The 23,615-nt window shown below is 40.6% G+C and overlaps 1 protein-coding gene across 7 annotated transcripts in view; it reads right to left on the bottom strand.

The window, feature by feature from the left end:
* Positions 1–9,920: 9,920 nt before the first annotated feature.
* Positions 9,921–23,615, bottom strand: part of mical2a (microtubule associated monooxygenase, calponin and LIM domain containing 2a) — a 32,233-nt gene continuing 18,538 nt past the window's right edge. For 2 of the 7 annotated variants that reach the window (XM_058629135.1, XM_058629136.1), the window contains 14 exons: positions 23,499–23,614; positions 23,002–23,128; positions 22,818–22,908; positions 21,477–21,624; positions 20,540–20,739; positions 20,346–20,449; positions 20,198–20,263; positions 19,985–20,119; positions 19,776–19,883; positions 19,068–19,352; positions 16,563–16,670; positions 15,344–15,524; positions 14,533–14,609; positions 13,046–14,446 (listed from right to left, as the gene is read on the bottom strand). In XM_058629135.1, coding sequence (XP_058485118.1) covers positions 14,030–14,446; positions 14,533–14,609; positions 15,344–15,524; positions 16,563–16,670; positions 19,068–19,352; positions 19,776–19,883; positions 19,985–20,119; positions 20,198–20,263; positions 20,346–20,449; positions 20,540–20,739; positions 21,477–21,624; positions 22,818–22,908; positions 23,002–23,128; positions 23,499–23,614 — 2,163 coding nt within the window. In that variant the 3' untranslated portion in view covers positions 13,046–14,029. The other 5 variants (XM_058629140.1, XM_058629137.1, XM_058629138.1 and 2 more) reach the window with 5 other exon arrangements.

Genomic DNA, 23,615 nt, shown 5'->3' with positions numbered 1-23,615 from the left:
AATGAGACTAACAAAACACTAACTAACAGGACTATTCAATTTAAAAACAAGAGATTTAGACCTTTTCTGCAGACAGTGAGCAGCAGGTGATGACAAATATAAAACTTACATCAAAAAAGTGTATTTAAAAAATACTGTAATAAAAGAACTAGTAATATTATATATTACTAGTCATACCTGTACTTCCCACACCTCAAAGTGCATTAAAAAAGTGCACAGTTTACATTTTACAAAGTGCATAAAATCTAAAAGGTGCACAATATTAGCATTGGTTTGTCTTTGAAATAAGATAAACATTATGTAATTTACGACCCACAAACATCCCACAGTGCCTTTAACAGAACACCAAACAACTAACACTTCTATCAAACCTATCGGACGCCTGTGGGAATCTTTGAGGGACAGTGAAAAGCGTTTCTCTCGTTATTTCTTCAGTTATTTCTGGGGGAACCACAGGCTGGGCCACTAAGACGTTGGTTATGGGCTGCATGTGGCCCGCGGGCCACCATTTGAACAGACTGGCTATATAACACTGACGTTTATGATAGAAGTTTGGACACTGCAAGCAAAATTTATATAAACAAAAGAAATACTCTGCAATAAATAAAAGTAAATGGTAATTCAAGTAATAAATATAGAAAACGCTGTTACATTACAGATCATTTCCCTCCAGTAGTTGGCGCACTAGGCAACTGCCTGTATGGCCTAGCATTCGTTATGATTATTTGGACACGGCATCTATGCAAACATTAAAATCAACTTCTTTTTTTTTTTTTGAAACTCCAAATATACATAAAATGCTGCAAAGAGACAAACAAGTGCTACAAGGACACAACAATGAATATGAAAATACACAAAATCAAGAAACGTGAAAGAGCCGGTGTAAAATATGCAAAATAAATGAAGTAAATGAAGAATTTTTGTTTCATTATATCTAAATTTCAAAGGACATTTTCTTCCATGATGTTTCAGTTTCCAAAGTAACCTATATTCATTCATTCATTCATTCATTCATTCATTCATGTATACCATGTGTTTAATAATGAATCCGTGTCACATCTCAATCATACGTGTCTTGGTTTTGGACCAAACGCGGGATTTGGCCAGATTTGCACGTGCGAGTTCAAACAGTGATCGACAGAAACGCCGAAGACTCGTCTGCGGTCCTGTCTGAACAAGTCATCCATTAGAAGCCAGTGTTTTGACACCAGTCCTGAAAAAGAATGGGATCTGTGAAGATGAATGAGTGCCCCGTGAGGACATCCATCAACACCTTTTAACACCTGTCTGTGCACGTCGGTCTGAGAGAGAAACACAAAGAGGTGAATGATTTAAATGTGTTTTATATTGACTCATTTTTCACAACATTCTTTACCATCCTGGCTTTTTATTCCATGACCTACTAAATATACTCTTTATTCTTATGGCTGTTTATTGAAATACACAATATATAAATACAGGAGTTCAATCAAAAGCAATGTGGTAAACACAGGAAAGAGCAGTGCTCAATGTCAGCATTTTTGGAGTTTACTTACCTACATTGTCATTGCTATAGATACATGAATCCCTGATAGTCTGCGCGTACTGTGCAGAGACTGTTTGTCCTCATTCCTGCATGTAGTAAAGGAGAAAAAGCCTCTGAACTGTTTGTGCCAAGACTAAATCCCTCATATACGAAGCCAACAGTGCATTATTCATCAAACAACCGGCCATATACTGTAGGTTGTTTTCCCATAACCCATGAAGGAACTTAAAAGCAGCAGAAATACTGCACCTTTGTCGTCATGGTGACATTAATAAATACGCGGTTAATGGTGCAGATTAGGTTTAAGCGCAAAAAACTGCTTTGGTTTTTGGTAAAGATTGTGGTTTAAACAAGTCATTCCTCAAGGTTAAGGGACCTATAGATAGATAGATAGATAGATGGATGGATGGATGGATGGATGGATGGATAGATAGATAGATAGATAGATAGATAGATAGATAGATAGATAGATGGATAGATAGATAGATAGATAGATAGATAGATGGATAGATAGATAGATAGATAGATAGATAGATAGATAGATGGATAGATGGATAGATGGATAGATAGATAGATAGATAGATAGATAGATGGATAGATGGATAGATAGATAGATAGATAGATGGATAGATAGCATAATCAGACTCGTCGCACATTACTCTGGTCAACACTTTCCCGTCTTTTACTCATTCTGCACGTCTGTGTCCGTTGTGTGTTCATTTCCTTTTATCAGAGCGGCACAAAAACAGCGTGATGGGACTGACCTTGTTATGAAGCGGCCTCAAAGTCACTCAGAAATAACACCTCAATAACAAACAATTTTCCGTCCATGCAACAGTCGGCACATTTCAGGGTCTTTTTTGTGCTGATTTAATTGCCTTCCACAGTCGTACTTATTACTATTAATAATGAATCTATTAGTGCTTTATTTGACAGGGACAGATCTAGTGTACATATTTCCAGTTATAGTCTCTACTGATGTTTAAGTGACAGATATGAGCTGTAAGTTGCATTAAGTTTGAATATAATTCTTGCGACTCTACCAACCAAGTTTTTACTCAATGCTGTGATACACTGTACGTATAAATGATATATTGTAGATCCTCTTTAGAGCTTGTCTATATTTTGCTAAAAAGTGAAAACAGAAAAATAACAGTAATTAAAAATCCAAATCCTGCAGACTCTCCGTACACCCTCCACTGTACCGAGTCGCCCTCCCTTGTCATGCTATTGTCACGTGAGGTAAAATACGTCTGAGGACTCTTTTTGTGAGCCAATTTGGGAGCTTGGGGACACTGAAGATAATAAGAGATTAATCACTGAAAGCATGCTTCAGAGAACACTAATCAGCTGCTCTGAACCAGTAAAGCTACCGTTTCTTCACTGCAGTAGTAATTCCTGACTCGTGGCTTCATGATGTTGGCCTGTGCTAAGGCATTGCTTTGATTTGAACCCAAAGCCTCGAAGGGAGGCCATGGTGCAATAGAATGAACCTGCTTGACTCCGTTTTAAAGATCTGCACTGTCACTGTCACTGCCTGGACTGGTCTGGTTCAGCATGGCCTGCAACGTCTACTAATCAGATAGCCGTGCAAGGCCAGGTGCTCCTCTGGCTCTCTGCTTTGACTGCTCAGCTGCGGCCACACTGATTCACTTTATTCAGAGATAAGAGAAGGACTAGTGAGGGTCACTAGAATATGAGAGGAGTTTTTATTCGTCCTCTTTAATTTTGTTTGAATTTTTCCTGTGGTTATTTTTACATTCTTTCATTTCATTCATTATAATCAGTAAATGAATAAAATGACATTTAGAAACATATGATTACTGGACTACATTAAAGATAGAAAGCTTTATGCAATATATGCAATTAATGATGTAAAATACATGTAGCTTAAAAACAGGCCAACCGTGACATTCTTGTCATTTTTTGTTGGTAGGTTTTTATCGCCTCTCACCGAGCAGTCATCTTTTAACATGTGTATTATTTATGCCTCTATGGTAAAGCATCTTTGATGTAAATGTAAAAACACAGGTGGGGAAACATGTGAATGATATCCAACAAAAATAAATTAAACATAGAACAATCAGTACATTGCATTGGTCAACGTTTGGCGAAGTTAAAGGGCACTTCCTGTTTCAGACGATCTACTTCCTGTGTGCAGGTAATGTCTTGCAGATGTGTTCAGGGCGGGCCCATGGTCTCACATATCAAGTTTTGAGCTAATCGGTCAATATATGGGAGAGTTACAGGGCACTTCCTGTTTAGCGGCGGAACGTGTAATTCAAAATGGCCGACATTGGGGTCAAGTTCGCATTCGTAGATGTGTTCAGGGGCGGTGTCTCGTGTCATGTATAAAGTTTCGTGCCGATCGGTGAACGTGTGGCGAAGTTATAGCACACTTCCTGTTTCGTGGCGAGCCATCGAAATTCGCCAAAATTCCGATGGCTGCCGTGGCCACGCCCTTTTGAATCTGCAAAAGTTTCCGCTAACTTTTGATCTTGGATGGGTCTAGTACAATTTGATGCGTTTTTCGTGTTGCTACGATAAACGCCCTCAGACAAGATTGTTCAGTTACGAAACTTGTAAAATGCCAAGATGGATGCCAAATCCAAGATGGCCGTGAAATTCGGTTAAACTAAATTTCGGCCTGCTCCATAGGCATGTGACCTGTGGGGGCGCTACTGAGCCATTTTGCATTAATTCCTACAATTACAACAGGTCCTCGCACCACTGTGTGAGTGCTCGGTCCCTAATAATAATAAAAGACGTATAATAAACCTTTGTAGCACAACCAGCCTGGCCTTTAATGAACAGCACGTAGGTCTGCGGTTGACTATTAGTCTTAATGGATGAAAATGACCATTGTGTGAGTGACAAGAAAGCTGACAAAGGTAAAACCTTTTTTTTCAGCCCAGCACTTTGAGACTGTAATCCATGCGTTTATTACGTCTCACTTAGATTAAGAATCTGTTAATTTGTTAAGCAAAAATACCAAAGACTCAATCAAAAAAGAAACCAAGGCAACAAAAAGAGTTACCTTGGTTTTGTTTTAATGGAAGAACACAACACTGTGAGAATATCAACAAAAACCTACAACTGCTGCTTATTTTTATTTTATTTTTTTGCACATAAATGTTTGTAATTATTCATTTTATTCTTCTTGAGAATCACTGTTGTGATGGACTGGCGACCTGTCCAGGGTGTGACCCTGTCGTCTTTTGCCCCCGCGACCCTGATGTGGAGTATAAAGAGGTAGAAGATGGATGGATGGTCCATTTCTATCCAGTAAAAAGCATCATATTCGCTCACACAGATGCTTTTTACTTTGATAAAACTGAGATTATCCGCATTTTAAGTCACAACTAATACATTTTACTAATAGTAATAAATAAATACCGTATTTTATTGATGTAAAAAGGCAGAGTCTCTGAAGCCTCGTTACATACACAGGCTGATATTATGAGCACAAAAGAAATAATGTGTATATTTAATGTCATTTAATACCCACACGTGTGTATGTAATAAAGGATAATTATGGGAGAAATGCGTCACTAAACGATGATGATTTCTGAAAAAAAAATCTCCAAAAATGCAGAAATGTTTCTGTATCCTGCTGCAGTGTTTGTTTTTGTTGCGTCTAACAGTATTATACAGTTTGCATACCTGCTCATGGCGTATAAATCTCTTTATCAGCTCTCCTTCCTGTCCACTGGAAAGTCCTGCCAATAGAACACAGACATTAAAGACAGATTATTGCATAACCAATGTTGATAATGTGATTATGAGCAGATGTGCATGCAGATTGTATCTGAGGCGGAGGATTTTGTGATATCACACCGATGCATGTTTTCAGAGCACAGCTTTATGTCCTGCCATCAAAAGAATCATCTGCGGCTGATTTCTGCCATCTGGCAAAAAATACTTGGACCTTTGGTATGAAACAAAAAAAAAATGTCATTATTCCTACAGGAAAAATGATTCTGGCTACAATGACATGATCTATTTGAAGACGTATGGTTAAAATAAGTTAAAGTAAGTTGCTGTGAGACTGATTACTTTTTAAGAAACATTACGTGAGCATGTTGAAACGAGCTTTGCAAAGGTAACACTGCAGAACATCCATGTCGCTCTCATTAAATAGATTCTCCTGTTTAGAGGCCTTGGCCAAAATCAATAACAAACATCTACAAGTTCCTGGACCTGTAATAGACATAAACTACTCGTCCTCCGTGTGAGGCTCGCCAAACTCACCTCTTTGTGTTTTTTTTTTGTTGGGTATTTTTCTAAAGTGCAGCCAGAACTGCTGTTGTCCTACATAAAGGACAGGCAGGACGATGGCGTTAGTATGTGCGCACAGGCTTATTTGGTATGAATGCAGTGGAATATAAAGAAAGATACAGGACTGTAATTACACCTAATGGCTGGAAATGCTCCTGTTCAAAACATCTTGGCATATGATGTCTGATTATGGGTGATCTGTTTTTTTTTTTCCTGCTTTTTGGTGAAAAGGCGCAGCTCCCAGGTACAGGGTTTCTCTGATGATAGTGGTTCAGAACAATGGACCATTGAAATTCATTGTCACTGTTGCAGCTTAAATGTCAGAGGATGAGGTTGGAAAGAAATCCAGGGCTCAATTCATGGCGGCGTCCACAGTCTGTGAAGCCCTGACGTGGAATAAAACAGAGAATATGCAGTAAATACACTTTCTAGAGTTCTAGTGTATTTATATATGAAGAAAACTGCAAGGATCTCTGAAACCTGAGAAAAAGAAATGCCACGACTTCATTAAAAAGGGTTTTAGTCGAATAGAATGTACAGAACAGCACACACTGTAACAACAGTGGCTATAAAAGTATTTAGATCTTTTATTCTGCACAATTTTCTGAAGTCTGACAGAATAAGTAAATGTTAAAGCATCTTAAGAACTTATTTTCTTTACTGTATCTATACTGAAGTATGCATATTTTGCATTGAGTTAAATGATATTGACGGCAGTGAGAGGAGAAATAGTCTACTGATCGATTTTTTGCCTTATGGTATGTGTCCCTGACGTAACTGCATTAAAAACATCACCGTTTTCAAACTATTTCTATTATAATGCAAGTGTTTTCTGTAGCATTATTAACTATTCTTAGTTAGTTTTACTTTTAATACATAAAAAAGTCCTTACTTTTGCTCAGAAAAGCTTTGAAATGTTTTATTTTAGATTTGTTTCTTTTAAGTTTAAATATCGCACAGCAAATAAACAGCAAATGAAAGGTTTACAGTCAGAGCAGAAAGATCGGTGAATGTGGAGGATACTGAGCCGCGTTGAAGGCTGTGCTGTGTGCATTGTTGGGTTAGAATTAAATTAAACCTGAGCATTTGTAACATGCCGTGATTGCCACCTGAAGAGGCTCATACAATTTATACAATGATGTTCAAAAACATTTAATACCTTTAATACTCGATAAAATGCACAATGTAGATTTAAGAAATAATTACTAAATATTTGGAGGCTTTGATGCAATAATTAAAAGGAATGACATTGGAAAAATATGTCACTGGGGGAGGAAAGGGAGGGGATGTCTATGTTTTCATTTTGCTTGCAGCTATAGAGAAAGTCAAGAATCAGCAATCAGAAATAATCACACCGGGCATTAAACAGGTAACACTTTTAACCTTGGAACTGTCAATGAAAAGACCCTCCACCCTCCACCCTCCACCCTCACAAGTGCAAATTACAGCAGCATAGTATAGTACAGTTTAGTATAGTATAGTATAGTATAGTATAGTATAGTACGGTATACGGTATAAGGTATGGTATGGTATGATTCCGTATGGTATGGTATAAAGTAGGGTACGGTACTTTACGTTACGTTACGGTACGGTATGGTATAGTATGGTATAGTACGGTATAGTACGGTACAGTATGGTATGATATGATTCAGTATGGTATGGTATAGTATGGTACTGTACGGTATGGTACGGTACGGTATGATATGATATGGTATAGTACAGTGCGGTATGGTATGGTACAGTATGGTGTAGTATGATTCAGTATGGTATGGTACGGTATGGTATGATACGGTATGGTATGATATGGTATGGTATAGTATGGTATGGTATGGTATGGTACGGTATGGTATGGTATGGTATGGTATGGTATGGTACGGTATGGTATGATACGGTATGGTATGGTATGGTATGGTACGGTATGGTATGGTACGGTATGGTACGGTATGGTATGGTACGGTATGGTATGATACGGTATGGTATGGTATGGTATGGTACGGTATGGTATGGTATGGTATGGTATAGTATGGTACGGTATGGTATGATACGATATAGTATGATTTGGTATGGTATAGTATGGTATGGTATGGTATGGTACGGTATGGTATGGTATGGTATGGTATGGTACGGTATGGTATGATACGGTATGGTATGGTATGGTATGGTACGGTATGGTATGGTACGGTATGGTACGGTATGGTATGGTACGGTATGGTATGGTATGGTATGGTATAGTACGGTACGATATGATGCGTACGGTATGGTATGGTACAGTATTGTATGATACGGTATGGTATGATACGGTATGGTATGGTATGGTATGGTATGGTACGGTATGGTATGGTATGGTATGGTACAGTATGGTATGATACGGTATGGTATGATACGGTATGGTATGGTATGGTACGGTATGGTATGGTATGGTATGGTATAGTATGGTACGGTATGGTATGGTATGGTATGGTATAGTATGGTACGGTATGGTATGGTATGGTATAGTATGGTACGGTTATTGTGTGAAGAAGGATCAGTGAGACTTACAGTATAATTCAATTCAGCGTAATCACAACATGCAGTAGTAAATAGAAATAGTATCTGCTTATGTCATATGGTTCTCTGTTATGTCAGCTTTATTTTATATTATTCAACAGATTTTGTTTTGTTAATAATTAATCACATTTATATATTACCTGCACATTTCCTGCACACTCCAGTATAAATAAGGTCAAAATACTTTGTATTATAGCATCATTTTCTTCTTCTTTCTTTTTTATAGGAAATTTAAATGTTGGCATGGATTAAATCTGATTTATTACCGCAGCCCCACATGTTTCTTCCCTATGGGTTGATTTGTGTTTGACTGTTTAAAAGAGTGATTTGTGTGATTGCGCTAAAATAATGACATTGTATTTTTGGATTTATCTCGTCCCAGCTTTTATTTTTCATTAACTTGCACAGTGTCTGTAATTTCACTGCAATTTCAGGCTCTGATTGCTTGGTTGTTTGAATACCAATCATTGTTACTGTATAACTTGTTTTCAGCCCTGTTCCTTCTGCATGTAATTTAATGCTTAAAAAAAGAAATGAAAAAGTTACAAGGGGTCAGTAAACAGATTGCTCGCACAACAACATGCAGGGACTTAAATAACACTTTAGACAACTGTGCTGTGAGGCAAAGGATTATTTATCCTGAATCTTTGTTTGAAAGGAGCCAATACACAAAATATTTAAATGTTCAGAGGTGAAACATTTCAAAGTTACTGACAAAACTCAATGACGGTTTGTTATTTTACCGTCTGGGTTTATTGTTGGTTTTGGCTCATTAATAGCACGTTTGTTTGGCCACAGGGGGGCAGCAAAAAGACAACATGATAAAACCTCAGTGAAACAAGAAGAAAGAAGAGACTCCCAAGAATGACCAGCACCACAAGGTCCACACCGTTTTAAAGGTTTATTTTAAAACAAGAAGTCTAAAGTGATTCCAGTCCCGTGTGTTGGAACATTTCAGCATAAAAAGAACAATCAGCTCCCGAGATCCACCTGGACGACAGCCATGATTCATACTCTCACACAGATTCAGGTACAAGGACGATCCTGGGTGAAGAGGACGTCATCGTCCTGTTTCAGGTCCAGAAGTAAAAATGTTTGCAGCTCTTCTTTGTGTACATGTGTCGGGATTTTTCCCAACACTGAGATGAATGAGAATCAATCACTAATTCTGACCTCGTGTTTACGTGTGAGCTGCAATCAGCACTGACTCTCTAATTAAAGGCCTCTACGTACGTATGTGTTCAAAGACTAATGTTGCAGCCATTTTCTATGGACATCATTTAAGTTTTATTATGTGAGAGCGATTTTCTAAATTCATACTGTGTTGCAAATGCAATATAGAAAAGGCAATCAGTATTGCCTTTTCTATATTGCATTTGCAATATAAATATATATATATAAATAAATATAAATAAAACCAGTGGTTTAAAAAAACTCATTTATGAGATTGAAGCCACTGACCTTTGACCTCCACCATCTTCAGTTAGCGTTCTATAGAAAAGTCAAGATTTTAAGTTCCATAGTTGTGTATTATCTTTATTCCACAATGGTTGCGCCCACAAATGACATCTTTATTTTCTTGCATCTTTTTCTTGTTTGGTGTCCGACAACTGATTGGCCAGAAATGTGAAGAGGGCGTGGACTTTCCAGGAGTTCTGCACAGGTCTTACGTAGTAGAATGAACCGGCCTTAATCAATATAATATAATAATTCTAATCATTTTGATCGTGATATCCAAACAGAAACACTTTTAACATCTGTGAGAATGTCAGCCATCATCAAGGACATCAACAGTTTCATCTTCAAAATCAACAACTTCTTGCAGTGAGAGTAGTTAGACAGACGGACAGACTTGTCTCACAGAGACAAACGTCCACTGTTCCAAGACAATAATGAATGATTTAGCGGGAGTCAAACACAAAGCCTTCTTCATTTTTTACAAATGTCAACCTCCCTTCAGTTTGTCCTCACCTGCCTGTGAACATTTAATTACCAGTGAAGGACAGAGGCAGGTGGTTAGAAACAGGATGTTAGAGTCACAGACGTTTTTAGTTCAAAGTGTTTTCTTTTTCTTTTGCAGCATTAATTAAAGTGGATGAAGGCTCAGCTGCTTCGTGCAGCACAGGTGCATTCCTGCGCACGTGTAGGTGCCAGTTTTTCAATAAAGGAATAAAGGAATGTTTAAATTGATTTTTTTCATTTAAGGGCACTTATAAAACATATACAGACAATACAGTATATGATGTTTCTATTAAAAAAAATAGCTGCTTATAGTTCCTAATGTTTGATTCATTTAAATATTCAGGTTCCAAGCGAGCTGAGGCGACACCATGCATGACGCCGTCAGACTGTCGGCCACTGATTGGTCAGAGCGTCGTCACAGGACGAGACGTCCGACACAAGAAGCCGAACTGTAGATGAGTTCAAAAGACTTAACAGTCCTAAAAACGTGGGTTCATCTCCAACAATGACCAGGGAAATGTCTAAAATCTCAATATTTAACAGAGGAGTCTGGTGTGTTTAGCGACAGCACTAACAACATTTATTTAACACATTAAAAAGAAAAAACAGCAGCAGCAACATCCCGTCACGCTGTCATTCTCAGTCCTGAGACGATGGAGTGACTCGGCTCCTGTGTGAAAATACACATCATTACAACTGATTATTGTCAATAAAAGAGAAATAATAATATTATTTAATATATAGGAAAACTAAAAATGAGAAAAGTTATTCCAGTTGTCTAAATGTCAGTTTCAGGACGGGTTAGAAATGATCACATGTTTTTTGGATGAAATAAATAAAGTTACACTAAGTATTGCAGGTGAAAAGGACTCGTGTCTTTGTCCTGAGTTTGGACAAAGACAACAAACACAATCATTTTCAGACACTGTGTTATATATAAATACTAATGTTAATGCTGCATAAGGGACATGTAGTGTATTTTTGTTTAATGTAACTTGCAGGAGTTTATAAGTGTAAATTAGTGGGTGTTAAAAGAGTTACTATAATGATACATATGCAGTGTGGTGTAGTGTCGGTGTTAGAATAGAGTGAAAGTGAAGTGGTCACTGATGCAGAAAAGTTTCAATCAAGGATGTTTCTGAAGTAGAAACCTGCGACAGAAATATGTCTTGAAAAGCTCTAAGTGCATTCCTGAGCTGTTTGGAACACAATGCAGTCGTTTCTCATTTTTCATTTGTAGTTACAGGAGAGGAGACAGAGGCATGAATGCCACTAATGTGCTTTACTTATTAACGGCATGTTTCGTCCTCTAATGTAATGAAAACCCGTTGTTCCAGATGTTTCCACTGTCCTGAACCTCTGAATGCAAACGTTAAGTGGTTCTTTGTCCGATCATCACGGTCATGACTGGCCTTTGTGGTGGAGATGAGACCTTTTTATTTTACCCAACACTCTCCGACCTTCACTGGCAACATTTAAAGCATAATGGACAAGAACGGTCCTGTAATGAATAGATTGTTTTTTCCTATTTAAAAAAAAAAAAAGAAACATTACGTGAGAGAATACTGAGAGTTCACACGTCTGTCACGAATACATCACCATCAAGGTTTCTCCATTAGTTTTATTTTTAACACCACGTTTAAAGGTTTCTTTGATGCCAGTTCACTGTTTGTGACGTTTCTATCACTTTCTGACCAAGTATAACAAGCATACTTAATTATTTAAAGGTACATATTTACTATTCTATGAGTGAGATTTTCTACCTCTGTTTGAAGCTTTTTTTTCATTATTAAAACAATATTTCTGATTTTTTTTTTTCTTCGTTTCTTTGCTCCATAAAACAAAGAAATCATTCAAATTGAATATTTTTGCTTTGTAGATAAAACAAAAGAAGACATTTGACAAACACTGATCAACATTTTTTAACGTTTTCCGATATTTTTTATGGACCAAACGATGACTCGATTAATCGAGGAAATAAACGACAGATGAATGGATTATGAGAATAATTGTTAGTTAAAACACAAAGATGCAAAGATTATTTTTAATCTGGTTGAGAGGACGATCACTGAAGTGCATGGGGGAATAAACTAGAATAAAACCTTAATAATTGAACTGAAATTGAATATAAACAAACAATCAGCTGATTGTGTTAACTGTGTTTTTCATTTATATCAGGAGCCGCGTCAGCTCTGTACAGGCAGCCATTTTGGATCACCATGTTTTTACAGTAGCTCACGATGGACAAACTAAATATCTGTTGAATTTCGATGCTAACTGAAGGCTACGTAGCTTCTCCATCGCACATGGAAGGGAAGGCTGAGCTGAGCTGAGGTGACGTGAGGGACACTCAGCTGCAACTTCACCAAAAATAAAATCCTGTCCCTGAATGAATGTGTCAAACCCTGAGATGTGAAGTTAGTTGAGTGCCAGTTCATTCCCATTATTATTATAACCAAGAACAAAGACCCAAGCTGTTTAGGGTTTTTTTGCCAAAGCTCAAAGTCACTTCAAAGCCACATGTGACACTTTGTGTCGGTTATTTTTCATCAGTATCACAACCAACAGTGACCATGCAGGCGATCACCTTGGAAACGAACGCTCACTTCTCTCCTAAACTTCCCGTCGTCTCACACACAAAAGTCTCCGGCTGATGGAACACAAACACAAACACAAACACAAACACAAACCAAAACCAGTGAGAACAAAGAAAAACAGCCAAGTGCACAAAAGTAGCAAAAAAGTCTTTATGAACACAAAAACACTGACATTCATAATGAAGGTGTTTGTTTGTTGGCACCGTTGTACATGTTATATTCATCTTGTAAAACACATGTATAATTATAAATATTATACAAGTCCAGTGAGTGTGTGTGTGCGTTTTCCTCCCGTAACAAACAACAACGTTCAGATTCAGTTCCAACATGAGGAAGCTGTCGAGAAACAACGCACAAAATCCAACATCTCATGCTGTAAACACTTGAAATGCTTTACGGTTCAAATAATAATGACTTTAAAATCCGACTCTAAAGTGCTTCACGAGCGTCGTTGGATGTTGCATACGAACAGGAAGCGGCCGTGCAGCTTCCTGTCAGAGAGGTTTGCTGTTGATCTTTTAAAACGTGCGTCTCAATCACGGCAAACACATTCAAACACACAAGCACAAGCATGCTCGCCAGTGTCCACAGTCTTTTTAAAAACACAACACAGGGAGATGACGTGTGTTCATTTTTCTCTCGTTTGCCTTCATGGGTTTTCTTAGAGTCGACAGTAGGTGGCAGCAAAGTAGAACTAAATACCCAGAGTCCACAGTTCCAACAATCCAGCAATCAATAAAAAAAACACTTTATATAAAGTAAAACAGTGTAGTCAGAGTATAAAAGTGAATGACTAGAGTGTGGCATAATATTCTGTATTAAAAGACAACACATGTGACATGTGACGTCTATAAAGCAAAGATAAAGTGCATTAAACCTGAGTTAAGACGTTTTAACTACAGGTTCCTTTTTTCAAGACAATTCAAAGGGTTGAAGGATATTTCTCCTTAAGTCCTTTGTTTGAGTTCATCTGCATATTAACTGCAGTGAATGCACTTTAATCCAACAACTGCAGAATTCCACGACACAGTTTCATATCGTGTGAAAAAAAAACTGTACCATTCAACTAAACATTAAAAAGGTGCTTGTGTCAGCGATGATCTCGGCGTCTCCTCAGAGTCTAGACGAGCCTGTGCCCGACCTGCTGCTGCAGCCACAGCACGAGCGGCTGCAGAGAGCTGGACTCGTCGGGCACGGCCTCGGCGTACAGCTGCACCAGAACCTCCCGCAGAACAAACAACAGGGGCAGGCTCATGCTCAGCAGCTCGTACAGGAATGTGTAGTCCGGGGCGTTGTCCCTCAGGTGGCCGCAGACGGCCTGCGCCGCGCTGCGCACGGAGCGGGACAGACGCCAGGGGGCGCTGCACACCGTGCGAGTCACACTCATGGGCCTGCTCAGCTGTTTCCTGATAAAGGAAGTGAGCCCGGTACCTGCTGCAGGTGGACTCTGCAGGTGTGCTGTGCCGCTGGGCTGAGGGATCTCCCCGACATCTGCGTCTGCATCGCGGCGCTCCTTCACTCCACTGCCATTATGGATCTGAAACAGTGTTTTTTACACTAAGTGTCTGTTTGTAGAAAAATGCTGAACAGAAGGTCAGAAGGTCAGAAGGTCGAGGTACTCACTGAGCGCAGAGAGAAGCTTCTGCGAAGAGTTGTCCCAGAGTGACGTTGATCAAAATGAAGTTTGCAGAACAATTTACCTGCAAGATCCCAGCAAAGGTCAACTTAGGGATTCAAGGTTCAGTGTGTTTCCACCTCAGCACGGCACGGGTAAGTTGTGTTTCCACTAACATAGGAACCTGATACCTGGTGCTTTTTTTAGTGCCTGCTCTGACGAGGTTCTAAGCGAGCTGAGGTGACGCTAAGCATGACGTCTGATTGGTCAGAGTGCCGTCACAGGAAGAGACGTCCGACACAAGAATCAAAACTCAACTGTAAATCAGTTAAAAAGACTTTATCCTAAAAACGTGGGTTCATCTCCAACAGTTACCAGGGAAATGTCTAAAATCTCAGTATTTAACAGAAGAGTGTGGTGGATTTAGATATGTGCTCCTGTCATGGGGGAAGAACTGAACAAATAGTTTAAATGAACTGATTCTAATGATTCAGTTACACTGAAAACAGCTGCTTTACAAATCACCAGTCACTCGTGATGACTCCGCCCACGCCGAGTACGTACTATATTGTAGTGGAAATGCAACCTAAACCGTGCTGTGCCGAGGCGAGGCGAGGCGAGCTGGGACCATAGGTGGGAAAGTGTGGTCTAAGTGTGAGACTGACGACTCCTCCGCTCACTCCTCGTTCCCCAGAGCATCAGGGAAACGTACGTAAAGTACAAACAGTATAAAAGGTTTATTTTAAAGCGATTATACTCTGATACAAACATATTTATGGACAGTACATGTTGCTCTTGGTATCACGTGACGACACAAACCTTGTTCAGAGTCGAAAGCGTGCGCTCCCTGTCGCAGGGCCGAGTTGCAGGTGGAGCAGCGAAAGCACTCCCTGTGGAAGAACAGGCCCTCGGCACAGACTCTCTCCACCATGTAGACGCGCCGCTGACACGAGTGACACCTGTCGCCCGTCTGTTGGAACGTCCTCCGCACGATGCAACTCTGGAAAACGAGAGCAGAGGCAGGTGAAGGCGGTTCATGGAGGCGCTGACGTGCTCACAACATGCAGGCAGCCAGTTTTTAAGTTTAAGTTTTAGGTTTTTAGGTGAAGTAACATAATCACACAAATGGAATAAAGAACCAGTCATTTTGCCTTTGTTGCTGAATAAAATCCTCTCTTGCTTTTCAGAGGATTCATTGTGATTTTGATCCAAACCTTGAAAAAGTGGCATGAATGGCGATTGTGCAGCCACTGGTGTGAGCCGCGCTCTAACATCTGGCTGCTGAGCTGGAGCCGGCTGTTTGGGAATGGGTGGAGCAGAGAAAAACCCACACAGTGCCACCACAAAAACACACACTTTTGCTCTGTGAGGACCGCGGATAATTAAAAACACAAGAGGCAAAAAAAAGAAAACATCAGCGCGGAGCAAAAGCTCTCGTGTGAAGCACAGATCTGTTAATGCCAGGAAACGGTGTAAATAGAGGAGTAAGGACGTCTGTGTGCTGCCTATGGGATGTGTGCCATCACATGCTGAGCTCTTAGGCCACTTTATTAGGTACAGCTGGATGAAAAACAAAGGTGTTTTTGTTCTTATGGCATGAAGTAAAGGAAGGGAAGGTGTTATAGTAGAGAATGTAGTAAAAACCATTATTTTTAGTGTAGTTACACAGACTTTCACTGTCAATATTCTTGGTTTTGAAAACACAATAAAGTCAAATTGAGAAAAAAGACGGCATATGTGAAGATTCTAAGACATCCAGGTCATAAATTCCTCAGTTATAAGCAACGGAACTTGCTTGTGTTTTCTTGAAGGCTGGAGTTTAACGGTGATAACTCGTGAATCACAGAAGAAGCAAAAATACAAAAGAAAGTGCAGTTCCCTGCAGCTAAAGTTAAACAATGTGGATACAATGAAGCCTGAAGTGAATTATGAGTCTTTATAGTGCAGAAAAGGATGAGCGTGCAGCGTGCAGCACACAAACACACTGTGAACACACTGTGAACACACTGTGAACACACGTGCAGCAGGAGATGGTCACCTTGAGATCAGCAGAACTGTCTCCTGAGAACAAGCCGCTCAGGTGAACAGCTTTGTCCTTTATACTCTTTGTGTGGAACTCTCGAGTCTGTTGTGTGTGAGCTTTTCTCTGAAGGACGACACGGAGCAGACCAACCGTCAGCGGCTTTAATCACGTGCACTAATATCCACTTCATAAGCTGATGAAAGAGATTTCTGTTGTGGGTTTGACGGGTAAGTGTGCGGCGGCGGGAGGAGAACAGTAACACCATTGTGACGAGCGAAGGCCGACTTATTACTTTCATTTCACACCTCACTTGATGTGGTTACACACACACACACTGTACGAGGAAAGAGAAACGGAGGCGGCCGAAGTGAAATCGGAGACGAGTCATCTTCAGCTTATGAATCAGATCTCACAGCACGAGTGACATCTCACGTCATGAAGCTACGGTGGCCTTCACAGACCACAAACGATGTCATCGTGCTCATGTTTTACAGTGTTTACTGAACACATCACGTACAGGTTCTGACTGGTACGTCCACGCGGGGTGATTGTGGTGACATGGAGGTGTAAGGCGGACTTCACCCTATAAAACCATTTGTATCATATTTGCTACAAAATGGCGACTGTCATGAAATCATCCACACACTTTTGGCAACAAAGTCTTTGCTAGTTTTCGATAACGAGGATAATTGTTTCTCCTTTTTCAAAATAGTGTGTTAAAACAATCCATAATCACATCAAGAAATAGAACAGGAAAATCATGTTAAAAATGTGGAAAGTCATAATTTACAACAACACCATCACACACTATGTTAATGATCGAATTAAAATAATTTACTTAAATTAAATACCATTTTAAAATACATTTTGTGTATTTTCACAATAATTAAGTAATTTAAATGTGTGTTTTTAGATGTCAAAAAGATAAGAAGAAGAGAGAAAAAGAAAGTACTGTGAGGAGTGTGAGGTGCATGTTTGCCTGAACAAAGACAGAAACTGGTTTTATGTCAAAGAGAAAAAACTGCCTCAAGTCTTCTATATTTGCAAAATGTAATAAAAAAAATTGAAAAAAATATCCCATAAACAAAATGATATGGCAATTCTACTCTCTGGATTATTCACCTCTTCATTTGATTAATGCAGTTAAAGTCGGTCCATGACGTGGGATGACACATGTCGACGTCTGTCTGTCTGTCTGTCTGTCTGACTGTCTGTCTGTCAACACTCCTCTGTGTTTACTTACAACACAACAGGAAGTTTCTACACCCAGCGGCTGTTTGCCAACACATTGTTGCAGCTCCGGTTTCCTTTTATCTTTTCGTGCTTTATCTTTACGTAAAAAGAGTCAAATATTTATCTGCGAGTGCCGACAGCTCCTGACATAACTCTCACAGAAAATCAGGTTCTGTAACTAAGTCAGAGTTGAGGAGACGAGAACACACCAACCTTTGCCAAATCATGATGCTAAGATAATCTAAGATAATCTGCTCTGTATTTAGCACATAAGACATGAGTGGCATCAATATCCTCTTCTAACGCAACAAGGTTAAACAAGCCTTTTTTTTTTGGTCTCGCTGTGACCCGGACTCATTTTATTTATTTATTTATTTATTTATTTATATGTTTATTTCTAACTAACAACACGCCAACGTCAGCCGAACGCAACAATGATTCACGACGACCTCTCTGTGTGTTGTGTCTCAAAACACACAAAGCACAGCAAATGATTGATATTGGGAAAGTATTATTTTTTATCCAAATGTATTTATTGTTTAAAATGACACTATTATTTGCACATTTCATGTTTTTATTTGAAATTTTCTTTCTCACAAAACAATATTGAGGTCATTTGTGTCGCTAAAGCAAAAATGTTATTTGCACAGAACAGATTATTGAAAGAAAAGTGAAACGCTAATATTGATTGAATAAATGTTATACTTGACACATTGTTACGATTTCGTGAGAGTCGGGGGGTCAGGGGAGATTTCTTCCTCTAAAGGGGGGGCCAACAGAAAAACTACTGCCCTAAACTATCATTAAAAAATAGTCATTCTTCATCATTTTGTCTGCTCACTGTACTGCAGGAATAAATTCAACATTTTGAAAATGACACTGATCGATTTCCAAACTAACCCCGAAACCTGACTTTGACACTCAACGATGAGATAAAGTCGTGGCGTGACCTGATCTCAATCAACGTCGGCAGATTTCTGGCCAACGAGAACGAGGAAAACGGCGGATCTGCAGACGTCAGCGGCTCAGCGAGCGTCAGCGGCTCAGCGTGTGCCTGCTCTGTAACGCCTGCTCTGTAACGCCTGCTCTGTAACGCCTGCTCTTTCCATTCCTGTGTGGCTGGATAATGAAGGGTCTGACTTCACCGTCGCACCACGCGTCACACACACACACACACACAAGTGTAATCAACGTTCACTCGGGGGAGCAGACAGACCGTGCAATCATGAGGAACAGAGAAGGAACAAGTCGTGAAGGAAAGAAGAGGAAAGAAGACAGACAGTTCACCTCAGAGACGTGTTCGTCCACCTCCCTGAGGCGCTGCAGGAGCCTCGACATGAACTGGATCGCTGAGTGGCAGGAGGAGGAGGAGGAGGAGGAGGAGGAGGAGGAGGAGGCCGGGGGATCTGTGCTCTCAGGGTCACACTGAGGCTTCGACTCACAGTCTATTTCATCAACGTGTCTGAGCTTCACAGAGGGAAATGGACACTGGGGCGGGAGGCGGGGTTTGGGCGGAGGCTTTGGCGGCAGGTGGACTAAGTGCTCTGCGGCTTTTCTGAGGCTGAACTCAAACTGGAAAGGATATGAGATGGTGATGCACGTGGAGAAGCATGCAGGTGCTTTCATGGGTTTGGTTTTTTCTAAAATGCTTCTGGCCATTTTCAAACAATATTACAAATTCTTCTGCCCTCGCTGGCGAGTGCTAGTCAAGCCAGTGCAGCATGAATATAAACTCCAGTACAGTCAATCTTTCATGTTTTATCTTCTGCCAAAGTTACATCATCGTCATCATCACTTACATGAAACTCACTTTATCCTCATTCTTCCTGTCGTTTCCAAAAGCTGAGCTCATGAACACGATGATGCTCTGATTACAGAGTGTGTTCATATAAGGAAATATTGCATTAATCTGCATTAAAACCACCTGTATGATCTGTTAAATATGTATTCATGTGCTCATAAGTCTCTGTGCTGTGTTCATAAGAAGGTGATAACCTGTCTCTCAGGAGAAGGTTGAGGCGGAACCCGAGGCCTGACTCTACCGCGCAGACTCTCGCTCAGGTCACGTGTTTGCAGCACGGACGTCGTCCTCTCACAGTCTGACTGAGATTATTCCAGAAAACATCAGGAAGAGAGAGAATAAGAAAGGCTCAGGAAGAGAAAAGGCTGAAAAGATGAAGACAGAGAAGCTCTTTTTTTCTTACCTGTGTTCTTCGGATAGCGTTGCTCGGCTTGCTTTCAAACTTGGCCAATAACTGACTGGATATGGAGCGTACTCTATTTTCTTTGGGCTCTTGTGTGTCTGGCACCGCGCAGCCGTTACTGGACACGTCGGCGGCCTGAAAAACACCAAGAATACACGAGTTCATCGATGTGATGTGGGTGATGACGTGAGTGAAAACAGTTCAGTAACAAACCTCCTCAAAATAGAACTTTCTCCTCCTCTTGTAGGTGGGGTCTGTGCCATCTGTCCTCTTTTCATCCTGGAAGCACAGAGTGAGGAAATAACGTGAGGCTGAATATTCACACGAGGAGTTTCACATGTTAGAGAAAAGGAGAATTGACCTTTGGAACTCGCTTCCTGGGCACCGCGATGTTGAGCCCGTTGTTTTTACTCCTCGCGTCCTTGGATGGATAATCTTCATTGTTTTCATCCACGACTCTGGAGCCTACGGTCAAACACACGACTGGATTACTGACGCTTTCCATGCAGATTTCTTAGAGAACGTTTTCTTTTCACAATAAAGATGATAAAGTACCTGACGCAGGCAGAGGTGTTCCACGGAAGAGCTCATAGAACCTGGACAAGTAGGTGATCATGCAGGTTTTGTCCGGGTCGTCAGCAGCGCTCAGATCCTTCAGCGAGGTGAACGAGCGAAAGCCAAACTCTCGCTCGCTGACGTCGAGCGCCAGCTGCAGGTTTGCAGCGTGGTCTTCTTCATTCAGTGAATCGAAATCTCTGATGGAGGCAAACGAGTGAAGGGTTGATGTCATGATTCGTCTTCACGTACGCAGTGGAACGATTTCTCCTCTAACTCAACACACGTTCAACCCATTACAGGAAAATGGCAGGAAATAAAAAAGCCTCTCAGCTCTGACGTCGTCGTGCAGTCACGTTGAGAAAAAATGCAAAGGGGAGAGCGGTAACCTAGCAACGGCACACACAAACTTTGCCTCTTTTTTTCTAACCCTCTGCAGAACGGTGGGGGGGGGGAGGTGCCAGCGCTTCTCGGAAACTCACGGCACCACATGAAATTGCAGTGGCGTGTGGCAAAAGTATGAAGGCAATAATTAAAGAGTGCGAGGATATAATTAGATTAGTAAACGCACTCATTTACAGTCGCACGGGCAAATTCCACACGGTGCAGCCCAGTCTGACCGTGAGCTGGAAAATGGTTTGCTGTGTGAGTGTGAAGCAACACACAGATCCACATCACTGTGATTTACACTGAGGACGCACAGGAAAACAGACACTGAAACATGTTGATAAATGATGTGAAAACATACACATTTCTACTAAAAACCACAGTGAAGTGTGGAGGAGTCGATGATAAAGATAAAGATCTCATGCCGAGCATTTTTAACACACCCAGAACACGATTGTCCTCCCAAAAACAAGTTTCCACTCTATGAACGCATAGATGCATTTAATTCAGTGTGAGGACATACGCTGGGGCTATTATGGGATGTACGTACATGAGCTGAGGTCTGAACCTGTGGATGAGGGCACACAGAGCGATGCCGCTCTGCCACGAGGACGTCAGGTCGGTGACGCTCACGTTCCTGTAGCCCTCCGTCTGTTTCTGACACCACGTCAGGAGCCGCGCCGGTCTGACCTCGGACTCTGCAGGAGACACACAACGCGTCACAGTCGCACACACAACGCGTCACAGTCACACACACAACGCGTCACAGTCGCACACAACGCGTCACAGTCACACACAACGCGTCACAGTCACACAAGCGAGACCCACACGTGTGCCATCCATTCACGGTGGTTATTTCAAGAAAGACAAATAAAGTAATGTTGACAAAGTACGACAGAGTATTAGTGAAAAACATTTGAGAATAAAGTCGTAATATTCTCAGATGAGTTTTTAAAATCACTCTCGTGGAGCATTTTGTGGAATTGTACTTTAGAATAGTTTCACAAACAAGAACATACTTCACCTTTCAGCACATCAGCATCATATTGTCACAGTCGATCTGTGTAATCGACTTTGAGAAGAAAATGCAAGAAAACGCATCTTTTCCACAGAAAGAACCAGGCGGACTTGGAGGAAATGGTTGCTTTTGTGGAGCGGGAAATATCTGCATACAGCAGCGTGCCATTCAGAGGGGTTTGTGGTTTCTCAAGTAACAATCTGACTGATAATTAATAATTAATAATCCAGAAGAAGTCGAGGTCCAGCGAGCACATCATATGGATTCATATGATGAACTAGAGAAACCACAAAACCCGTCTGAACGGCCACTGATGCATCCGCCGATGACCCTGCAGTCGACCAGTCCTCCGCCTGCAGAACAGATGCATTTTCTTGCTCGTCTCTTCTAAAACAACAGGTTAGAATATTACGACTTTAATCTCGTAAATGAAGACTTTTTTTTTCTCACTGTGGCCCGAAAAGAACAAAACTGTAAAACAGGAAGCCAGCCACAAGACAACGAACTGTCTTTGTCATGACACCACGAAACAAACTTATTCTAGTTTGTCACTATTTCCTGTTGAAGGAAATGAAAGAAAACAATCACAAGGCCTTTATGTTCAAATAAAAATCCTCTTTTAGTAAAACAAGAAAATAAACCCCGTCTGATCATCTCAGTCATTTCAATTTAAAATTCACTCATAAAAATAATAATATTATCACTGTGTTTGAGGCCAGATAAGTGAACACTAGGACATTTGTGTGAACTTTTATCAATGACCACTTTTTGACTCAAAGCCCAGAATCAGTAAAGCAGGTGTTTGTGTCTCGTGACAACATCTGTCACCGGCGCAGAAACACGACAGCGCTCAGGAATCTGACAACAACCTACCTCGCCTGCAGAGATTGACAGGTCGTCGTATGGTGGCGGCTCGCTCCAGAGAGCAGGAATTCACTTCCCCGCTGACGTACAAGTGACGCACCTGACAAAGGAATGGAGAGGAAAGAAATGACGACAATCAAGTCGCTCCAAACACTCACTGTCTTCATATTTAGTTTGTTTTTCTCCCGCTCACCTGGTGCGGCCTGAGACAGGAGGCGTTGAGGTTCGGGTATCGAGTTCCTGGGTCGATGGTGTACTGCTCAAAGTTCTTGGCGATGTTCTCGGGGGTCGTCTGTGGGAGGAGCCTGTAAATGCTCTCTCTGCAGAGACGGTAAGAAAATAACAATTGAATAAAAACCATTTAGAAATTAAAATAAAAACAATTGAATAAAACAATTTAGAAATAAAAATAAAAACAATTTAGAAATAAAAATAAAAACAATTTAGAAATAAAAATAATAATAATATAATAATAATATGATAATAATATAACAATAATAATAATAATAATAATAATAAAATAAGTGTTTTTTATCCTGGATTTAAAAATGTTCAAAGCAGAAAACAAAGTGAGGAAATATGAACACTGCACAAACACATCTGTGTGTGTGTGTGTGTCTGTGTGTGTGCGTGTGCGTGCGTGCGTGCGTGCGTGCGTGCGTGCGTGCGTGCGTGCGTGTGTGTGCGTACCTCTCTGCCAGCACCTCCAGAGCGGGCCGACCCTGAGCCCAGCTCCTCACCATCCAGGCCGTGTCAAAGGCGGCCAGGAAGCCTCGAGCGCAGCCCGTCCCCATCGGCCAGAACGGC

This window comes from Solea solea, chromosome 5 (genome assembly GCF_958295425.1).
Source record: "Solea solea chromosome 5, fSolSol10.1, whole genome shotgun sequence".
In the NCBI taxonomy this organism is placed as follows: Eukaryota; Metazoa; Chordata; class Actinopteri; order Pleuronectiformes; family Soleidae; genus Solea; species Solea solea.
Note: the sequence above shows the minus strand (reverse complement) of the source record. Positions and strands in the feature narration are given on the sequence as shown.